This window comes from Notolepis coatsorum (genome assembly GCF_963971535.1).
Source record: "Notolepis coatsorum genome assembly, chromosome: 2".
Lineage (NCBI taxonomy): Eukaryota > Metazoa > Chordata > Actinopteri > Aulopiformes > Paralepididae > Notolepis > Notolepis coatsorum.
Window position 1 is genome coordinate 163011185 of NC_140166.1, and position 10921 is coordinate 163022105.

The 10921-nt window shown below is 44.7% G+C and overlaps 1 protein-coding gene across 1 annotated transcript in view; it reads left to right on the forward strand.

The window, feature by feature from the left end:
• The window catches only part of LOC311223958 (1-phosphatidylinositol 4,5-bisphosphate phosphodiesterase gamma-1-like), a 135669-nt gene that overhangs the window by 62382 nt on the left and 62366 nt on the right, over positions 1-10921 (forward strand). The window contains 4 exon segments of the mRNA XM_084308734.1: positions 4016-4136; positions 7477-7645; positions 7946-8065; positions 9050-9157. Coding sequence (XP_084164860.1) covers positions 4016-4136; positions 7477-7645; positions 7946-8065; positions 9050-9157 — 518 coding nt within the window.

Below are 10921 nucleotides of genomic sequence, written 5' to 3' on the forward strand. Positions count from 1 at the left end.
GAAGGAAAGGGATGGGTCTAGCCAGAGGCCAAGGTATTTATAAGAAGTAACAAACTCCAGCTCAGAGCCGTCGGCACAGGTGATTTTAGGGGTGCTAGCAGTGTCATGCTTTCTGTCAAAGAGCATACATTTACTCTTCTTGGAGTTGAGAAGAAGGTGGAGACTGTGAAAGGACTGTTCAATAGAGGTAAGAGTAATTTGAAGAGTAGATGGCATCGTCAGCGTATAGATGGATCTGTGAATTGCCAGCAGCCTTGGTTACATTGTTGATCAAGTTAAAGTTTCTTTATTATTTGACATGCAAAAATACAGAATACCTTCACACGGAATGCTTTTTTCTGTTATGCGTCCTATGATCCTTGGATCATACACATACAGCTCATTACAGTGATATTCCACAATTATTACAGTTTAGATAGTAATAATGGTACAGAGCATAAAACACCTACATGCGCTTTGATGACGCATGTAGGGCTAGCCTTGAGACAGACATATGCGTATTCACCACCGCAAACAGACTGGCAGCCGGCCTAGGCAGCGCCATGTACGGGAGGAGGGGGGGGTGGGTTGGGGTTGTTACAGGGCTGAAGGGGGGGGGGGGGGTGGGAGTGATCCCTCACACGAGGCAGCCGGCAGTGCAGCGCAGGGGATGGGACCGGGGGGGGGGGGGGGGGGGGAGTGGGGTGGGGTGCACAAGCCAGTCCTGGTGGGGGAGGTGAGGTGCTGGGTAAAGGAACGCCATGTCTCCTGTTCTTATCTTGACTCTCCGACGTGACCTTGTGCATTCCACATGCTCCAGCAGACTTGAGAGGGGGGGGGGGGGTGCATCAGGGCAGACAATGCTTCCAGAATGCTCCAATTTGATTCAAATTCGATTTGTCACGCTTTTAATTTCCTGCACGACCCCCAGCATGACTTGAGTTCTCGATTGTTCGTCAGATTGATGGACAGCGAGTCTTTTTACAAGTTCAGTCTGGCCACAGCTATCTCCAGACGGTTATCGTCTTTTTTTCCGATTATTCTTGTACAGATCCAGATCCAGATAGTGATCGCTCCCATACCGATCAACATGAATGTGAGGATGTACAAATCCTCAACATCTTCAATCTCAAGGGAATAGAGGCAGATTGACCCCCATTTTCCCCAAGAATCTATGGCAAATCCCGATTGAAAAGTCCCGACTGGACACAGCAGATCAGCTGTGCTCTGCTTCCTTGAAGAAAACATACGATCAACCGCTGCAAATGACCAGCTTACTAGTTGATCCATTGTAGTTTGAGTAGGGAGTCAAGTCCGTTAAAGAAGGTAGAATCCACACAGAGAGGCAGTGAGAGAGGCAGTGAGAGCCGGCGATAGGAACGACCTTGAAGGTCTGGGGAGAGGAAAGAAATATGCTATAGACAGAGAACAGCAAGGCACCCAAGATGGAGCCTTTAGAGATGTTGAGAGGGTCGGACAAGATGTTCTCTGTCTTCACCTGCTGAACACGATTAGCGAGGTAGCTGGCAAACCAACTGCAGGATTTTGAAGAAAGGTCAATGCTGGAGAGCCTCTGTAGGAGAATGGAATGGTTGACTGAATCGAATGCTTTGGCTAAATCAATAAAGGCTGAATGCACAGTTAGGGCAGACCTCCTTGTTATATATATATCATCAGTGGAGGCTGCTGACCAAATTTTTAGGTGAAGCACAAATTATTATATTATATATTAAATTATATTTTTTAAACATCCCCAACGCTGCAACACCCCCATTTCTCCCAGGTGTCAGGCTCCTCATTAGCTTCCATTCATTTTGGGGACCATGTTTAAATATCATGATGAAGTATAAACAAACTATACTGCTGTGACGATTTCAATAAAACAGACCTTTCTGAGTCAATGGTATGCAGTGGTGTTGCGCAATATGTCGGGGCCCCCCCGCAGGGCAGACCACTCCCCTAAATCAAACCAAGCAGACCATGGCTCGGCGGCCCGATCAAACCAAGCAGACCATGGCTCGGCGGCCCGATCAAACCAAGCAGACCATGGCTCTGCGGCCCGATCAAACCAAGCAGACCATGTACAGTATACAGTGGCTAATATACTATCAATACTACTATTGAATATACATACACTATTCATTTCATTTACACTATACATTTCATCAAACCAGCATGTCATGTCTCCCTTAACTGTCGGTGAAAAGAGGGAGAACTACAATGACCAGAATGCCTGGCAATGTTTACTTCCTCCTCCACAGAGGCACTAGTCACTAGATCTGATCAGTGCAACGTACGCTAGCCTAGCCACAAGCTAGCGGCAAACATTCATTCATTTAGGCAGCACCACTAACACAGTGCACATAAATATTATCTGCAGGCTGCATTAGCAGCCAGCAGCCACCGTGATACATTACATTGTGTTTATATGTGACATAGCCAAGTTAACAACGTTTCATTCCCTTATTCAAGTCTCTAAACAATTCGACTAGCTAACGTTAGCCATTAGCAAAGAACGCTAGCCTAGCCACAAGCTAGCGGCAACATTAATTCATTTACACTAACACACAGTGCACATAAATATTATCTGCAGGCTGCATTAGCAGCCAGCAGCCAACGTGATACATTACATTGTGTTTATAATGTGACATAGCCAAGTTAACAACGTTGCAATCCCTTAATCAAGTCTCTAAACAATTCGGCTAGCTAACGTTAGCCATTAGCAAAGAACGCTATAGCCTAGCCACAAGCTAGCGGCAACATTCATTCATTTACACTAACACACAGTGCACATAAATATTATCTGCAGGCTGCATTAGCAGCCAGCAGCCAACGCGATACATTACATTGTGTTTATAATGTGACATAGCCAAGTTAACAACGTTGCAATCCCTTAATCAAGTCTACTACAAGTATGTATTGCTCTCTAAACAGTTAGCTAACGTTAGCATCCAGGCTAATCAGGCTTTCGTTTTACAAACACTACAACTTACTTTTTTCTGATCCAGGTGCATAAGTCCACTTCTTCATGTTGCTCAGTTGCTGGTTTATACTTTGGTCCTAATGTTGGCGCAAAGTTTAATTTAGCCTACTGTGTGTTGTTACAGCTGTACTGTAAACTACTAGCTACAAGTTAGCTTGCCTTCACTGTCCAAGATGGCACGTTCACGTCAACTACAACTACACTAGTCTTCAACTGAGATAAAAAAAAAAGATATATCATCCAGTGCACAACAATAAGTGAACAAGTGAATAAAGATCTTAAAATATTAATGATTATATTAGGCAAATGAATGTTCTTCTTCAGGCAAAATGCACACATGAGATGATGGAACACAACTTTGACTAGAACACTGACGCCAGCCCAGCTGCAGTTCTGCATGTATTTTACCAGGCAGACTGATTGGATTTGCAAGGCTGCCAATCATTCAACCTCCGTGTATTGGATGTCAAGGGCTGTCAATCATTAAATCCTCCATTCAATGGCAAGAGTTTAACTGCACAGTCCGTGCTTATATGAAGTTAATAGCCTATTTTGATTGGCTGTTATTTATTATTTATTTAACAAACCTGTGAAGTATTCTGCACGAATAATTACTGCAGGCAATACTGCAGTGCAGGCCTGCTCAGAGCTGTCAATTTTGGCCATTTTTGAAGAAAAAAAAATTCACTGGCATTTTTTTTACAGAGGAAAACATTTATAATAAAAAAATAATAATAATAATAAAAAAGAAAAGAAAAAAAAATATATAGGTGTATGTAAATTAATAATAATTATGAATTATGAGTGAATTTGTATTTCACGTGTTGTCATAGAGAAACCTCCACTGACATATATGTATTAATATCTAATGCTCCAGACGTAAATACAGAACAGAGCTGACTTAACCTCTTTTTTATTATCATTTTATATATATATATATATATATATATATATTCTTTTTTTACAAATGACATCTTTTCATTACCCATCAGACATTGAGTGGACTGTGCGTTGTGTTATTCATTCATAATTATTCTGTGTTCTTTTGTCTAGTGGACTGCTGGGATGGGCCAGATGACCTGCCAATCATCTACCACGGCCACACCCTCACCTCCAAGATCAAATTCCTGGATGTGCTGCACACCATCAAAGAACATGCCTTCATCACATCTGAGTGAGGCACTGTGTGTGTTGCTATTCATGTGATGTCATTCTACTCCATTCATTCTCAATCCCGAATGTTAACCACCAGCCCACCCTCTGCTACATTCCTGACTTTAAATCTAACCCTGATGGTCTGTTCTCACCCAAAAGCAGTCAAGTCAAGCAACATGGCTGCTTTCAATTAATTTCCAATGTAGAGGGGTGTATGCAGCCACAAGGTACACAATGTAGAGGAGCGTATTCAGCCACACGGTACACGATGTAGAGGAGCGTATGCAGCCACGAGGTACATGATGTAGAGGAGCGTATGCAGCCACACGGTACACGATGTAGAGGAGCGTATGCAGCCACACGGTACACGATGTAGAGGAGCGTATGCAGCCACAAGCTACATGATGTAGAGGAGTGTATGCAGCCACGAGGTACATGATGTAGAGGAGCGTATGCAGCCACACGGTACACGATGTAGAGGAGCGTATGCAGCCACACGGTACACGATGTAGAGGAGCGTATGCAGCCACAAGCTACATGATGTAGAGGAGTGTATGCAGCCACAAGGTGCACGATGTAGAGGAGTGTATGCAGCCACAAGCTACATGATGTAGAGGAGTGTATGCAGCCACGAGGTACACGATGTAGAGGAGCGTATGCAGCCACAAGGTACACAATGTAGAGGAGCGTATGCAGCCACAAGGTACACGATGTAGAGGAGCGTATGCAGCCACAAGGTACACGATGTAGAGGAGCGTATGCAGCCACAAGGTGCACGATGTAGAGGAGTGTATGCAGCCACGAGGTACACGATGTAGAGGAGCGTTTGCAGCCACGAGGTACACGATGTAGAGGAGTGTATGCAGCCACGAGGTGCACGATGTAGAGGAGTGTATGCAGCCACAAGCTACATGATGTAGAGGCGCGTATGCAGCCACGAGGTACACGATGTAGAGGAGCGTATGCAGCCACAAGCTACATGATGTAGAGGAGTGTATGCAACCACGAGGTACGCGATGTAGAGGCGCGTATGCAGCCATGATGTAGAGGAGCGTATGCAGCCATGATGTAGAGGAGCGTATGCAGCCACGAGGTACACAATGTAGAGGAGCGTATGCAGCCACGAGGTACACACAAGGTACTTCATACGCTCCTCTACATTGGAGATTAATTGAATGCAGCCGCGCTGCTAGACTTGTTTGGAGGCGGTCAGAATGGCCCTTGAGGCCTACTGTAAACTCTTAATACAAACTTATTCCTTAAAGGTTTCTTGGGGACAAACACATTTGTCAGAGGTCTCCAGGTTCTCTGTTCACACATACACTGTAGGCTTCATACACAATTGCAGGTTTTTAAGGGCTTAATGTTGGAAAGTTTTCGAGGCAGGCAAAATCAAAGCAAAAACGTCATCATAAACATGTATGATTTAAGGATTCCTACACGGTTTCCAAAAATGAGGAACAGGTCTCTGAGCCACTTCTGAAAGACCGAGACCAAAGGAGATCCTGGAGCACAATGAAGGGAGACGTTACACAGGCTCCAACCAACCCACATCAAGAGGAAGCCTAGGCCTGTCCTGCTTACTCAGAGCCGGGCCGTGTTGAATCAGGGAGAGACTTCACAGACTTGGTCCAACACTGGAGCACACAGATTATGTATGTATTTACAGTATATATAGATATATGTCAGGATTGGGGGGGGGGGGGGGTAGCACACACGCAGACACACACAAAAGGGGAATCTTAAAGTTAATCGCTGAGCGATGAGAGAGGGTGGGGGAAAACACAAGAATAAAATCAATACAAATAAAAACTGTAGGAAACGCAAAACACCAGTATAAAATAACTGGGTACAAATCCCCAAATAACCACCACTGCCTAGCGGTTGAAAACAACAAGAAAAACAATAGCACTAGAGACAGAGAAAACCCTAGAAGCATGAGCTTGGGACACTCCTCTACTGTTGAGGGAAAACATGAAATGGACAAGCATCCGACCACAGTCAACCAAGCCTACTTAAAGGCACTGCACACCTGACACCAATCAGGTGGCAATCAAGCCCACACACCTGTCATGCTGCATGGCAATTAACTGCAGAGGCCAGTGATTGACAGCTGTCCCTCACAGAAAGACGAAATAGACAGCTGTCCCTCACAGAAAGACGAAATAAAGCCAAAGCACCTTAGAATAAACCCACATAAACCGTGATCCATCACAGGTGTGTGTGTGTGCATTGTGCATATACATACAAATTATTTGCTTCTATTATCCATCCATCTACAATATCACCCATAGCAACACCCATATATCACTGACACCCAGATGGGTGATCCCCTTTGAATTGCCTATCTGAGGTTTCGCCCTTTTGTTTCCCTATTGCTAGGTTACAGAGAGTTGTTCCTTATCTTCATTGGGGGAAGTCTGGGGGTGTTGTTGCAAAATTGTGGATTTTATGTTTTTCTTTTTTTATTGTGGATCTATTGTGATATCACTTGTTGATCTGTGAAGCCCATTGAGGCAATTTGTTGTGATTTCGGGCTATACAAATACATTCGTGTGCTCCAGTGTTCTACTTTAGACCAAGTCTCAGAAGTCTCTCCCTGATTCGAGATAGTGGAAGCGCAAAATAAATAAATAAAATAAATAACTTTATTATTAATAAGGTGCAAACAAATAATGGTCTGACTCACACTGCGTCTCCTTTGGAGTCAAACAGTATTGGCACAGATTGAAAAAGTTGAATGCCCTCTCCTCAACGCCGAGAACAGTCTATGATTGCATACTGGACTGTTGTGATTGGAAGCATCAAGAAATGAGGGTGGGGCTTCAGATAGGTCAATAGGGGTGGAGCCAATCAATAAACCAGTACCTTTCACCAGCACTCATTCAAGAGTCACACACACATAGACATGTACGAGGACTAATAGTTGCTGTTCATTATGGATTGTGGAATGTCTTTCTCCCTCTCTCTATCTCTCTCCCTCTCTCTATCTCTCCCTCTCTCTCCATCTCTCTCTCTCTCTATCTCTCTCTCTCTCTAAAGTCAAGTGTTCCTTTATCAACCCCAATTTAAGTGTCATAGCAGCATGGGGGGGGGGGGGGGGGGGTAAAAATAGCAGAGTGGAGTGAAGGGCCTGCTGAGTACAAGATGGTGTCGTCAGCGTATAGATGGATCTGTGAATTGCCAGCAGCCTCGGCTACATCGTTGATGTAGACTGAGAACAGCAAAGGACCCAAGATGGAGCCTTGAGGCACCCCTTTAGGGATGTTGAGAGGGTCTCTCTCTCTCTCTCTCTCTCTCTCTCTCTCTCTCTCTCTCTCTCTCTCTCTCTCTCATCATTGTGTGTACCTTTTATGAAGGTACCCAGTAATCCTGTCCATCGAGGACCACTGCAGCGTGGTGCAGCAGAGGAACATGGCCACTCACTTTAAGAAGGTGTTTGGAGACCTGCTGCTCACCAAGCCAGTGGACAGTAACGCTGAGGAGCTTCCCTCACCCTACCAGCTCCGCCGCAAGATCCTCATCAAGGTGACACACACACACACACACACACACACACACACACACACACACACACACACACACACACACACACACACACACACCACACACACACACACACACACACACACACACACACACACACACACACACACACACACACACACACACACACACACACACACACACACACACACACACACACACATACATACATACATTCACACACACCAAATCCTCCCACTGATCCTCAGTGAATGAACAGCCACAGTGTAACGCTCAGCAGGTGTGTCGATGTGTTTTAAAGTTAGTGTTGATGTGTTGCAGCACAAGAAGCTAGTGGAGGGAACTCTGTATGAGGAGGTGACGTCAGCCAGCTACTCTGAGAACGACATCAGCAACTCCCTGAGGAACGGCATTCTGTACCTGGAAGACCCCGTCGACCATGTGAGTGTGACCTGTGTGTGAACTTTGTGTGTGAACTTTGTGTGTGTGTGTGTGTGTGTGTGTGTGTGTGTGTGTGTGTGTGTGTGTGTGTGTGTGTGTGTGTGTGTGTGTGTTAGGGTTTGTATCAGTACTGATTACCAGATTCGATTCGATTTAGATTCGATACGGACTCAGTTAGGCTTGATGGTTTCAGGCTCCAGCAGCACCTGCCAGTGTTGTGAAAAGATTAGGCCTGTCCCCGACTAAGGATTTGGGCTGTGGGGGGTGCTTAATGTGTAAAGAAGTCGACTGAAGGCTTCTTGTCCTCTGCAAAAGCATGCAATTGGTCCACTGATGGATACATCTTGATATGTCTAGTGTGTGAAATCCTCTTTCAGTGCCTCTGTGCCAGTTTTCTTAGGCAGTTAGCCTCGCAGGTATGTGCGCCATTAGCGTTAGCCACACTTCTAGGCCTCTTTGCTTTTGGAAAGAATGATAATTTCAATTAAATCTTTTGTAATAAAAAACAATTATAATATTTTTTTTGTGTGTGTGTTAGACTAAGAGGTTGGCAGTCGACTCCGTTTGATCGATTACTCGACTATTCGACTAGTCGAGGTCAGCCCTAGAAAAGATGTCATCTGATGAACTGAGTTTCCATAGTAGTTCAGCAGAAACTCAGCGCCAGGTGAACTAGAGACGTCTGCAGGATGGGAGTCGTGCTGGAAATAATGTTTAGCAAAAGTCTTCACACATCCACTGGAAGAAGCACAGATTAAAAGATACATTTTGGGATTTGATTCAAATTAGCAATTCGATTTTCTCAATATATATTTCCTGACCCTAGTGTGTGTGTGTGTTCTTTCTCCATAGAATCTTAACTATTGATTTGTGTAACTGTTTTTTGTGTAGCAAAGAAAAGGATGATGATGTGTGTGCTATGTTGATACCATGTGTTACCATGACAATATAAGTTAATAATGTGTGCTGCTATATGTGTTACAGACCTGGACTCCACATTACTTTGTGTTGACCAGTAATAAGATCTACTACTCAGAAGAAACATCTCATTACCAGACAACTGAGGAAGAGGAGGAGGAGGAGGGAAAAGTGGTAGGAATGATGATGATGATGATGGTGATGATGATTAGTGTAACTGAGGGGTACAATTCCCTGACTGTATTGTTAGATATGATACTTACTATCACTACCTCTTGTACTTTAGACTCTGGCCACCCAGTACTAGGTATAAATAATTATGATAAACACTCCCACCTGATGAAACGGATCCAACACAAATGTACCAAGTCGAAAGTCTGCGTTTAATAATAATACATAGCAAAAGGTATGTACAACGATCACTTAATTACATTTATGATTTGAAATAGTATGCACTTTTATGGCAAATGAGTATTCGTAGGTAGATCAATATCGAATGTCCAATCTCTGATTGCGCAGGAAGCAAATATACAACCTGGAATATTTAGGGAACAATAGCAATGATACTTGAATGATTATATAGCTGGATACACTAGGGGGAGGTTCTGACTGCTTGTAGGACAGCTGGAGGGGGGGGGGTAGAGTCTGGCTGTATCCCGTCTGGCCGAGGGTATCCTGGGAGAGCCCACAGTCGTGCGACCCGGTGCCCAGCGATCCTCGATCCACAGATGAAAGCAGTTGGACTCTCTGTGGCCGGCGTCCTCCGGTCCACGATGGAGAGACGTGAGGCGACCTCGTCGTGTAGAGCGTCTTCTCACCTGTCGTCCTCTCCGGGGGGGTATTTCCAACACACCGCAGTGTTGGCCTTTATCCATAGAATAATCAAAGTACTCAAAGCATAATCCAAGCCGGGGAAGGCTAGCCGTCGTCGGTAGAATAATCCAATATACAGGTCCACTCGCTCTTTGGCCTGGAGCTCCTCGGGTGCAGCTTCACGTGGGGTCAACCACCCTGGATAAGCGTCCAGCTGATGCCCGAAACGATGGGGGTGCTGATTACTATAGAACTCTTACCGCACGAGGCACTACATATGAATAGACTATTATTAGCTTAATAGAATACATCCAACTCGACGATATAGTGCCAAATATGACTATTCAAATATTAATATACACGATGTCTCAATGCCGATACTGGGCCGAATTGGCCTTACTGCCCACACGTGGTTCGCGGGGAGGCTTTTGCGTCTGTCACTCTGTTGGAGGGTAATGAACTGGACTAAAAGAAAGTTCTACTTTAATAGCGCAGTATATATACGCACTATGAACAAATAGTACCATTAGTGGTGCGGTAGACATATTCCTACGCGGAACTAGGACTTGTCCATACATGTTGAGCGGTACGATTGAACCTGGTCTGAGGGGTATGGCGACCTGGCACCAAGGTCTCGTCCAATGGTAGAATGGAGACTATTATGGGATGTTCAGTAGACTAGAAGGGATATTCAATGCATATTGTACAAGGAATATACAAGGGATATCGGGGGATATACAAATACAATTAAATATATATATATAAATAAATATATATATTCGGTTTAATCTGATCCTTCAGAACAGTCGCCCCCTAATTGGTCCCAACCCAATTAGTTAAGCAGAGACAGATTAACCGCATTGTCTACCACTCAAGGGTTCGCTGTAAGGGTCAGTCAACTCACAAAGTCATAGGGTCATGGTCATCATCGATTGTGTCTGGGAGTCGGGGCAGTTCTATGAGCCTCGCCACAGGACGGGTGTAAATGCGCCCCTGGACGAGTACTTCAGCTGCTCGGACCTTGCCATCGGCACCGGTGATCACTTTGCTTACGCGGCCAGCCGGCCACATAGCTCTGGGTAGTGACTGGTCAATAATCATGACGACTGTTCCTTCCGTCAAATT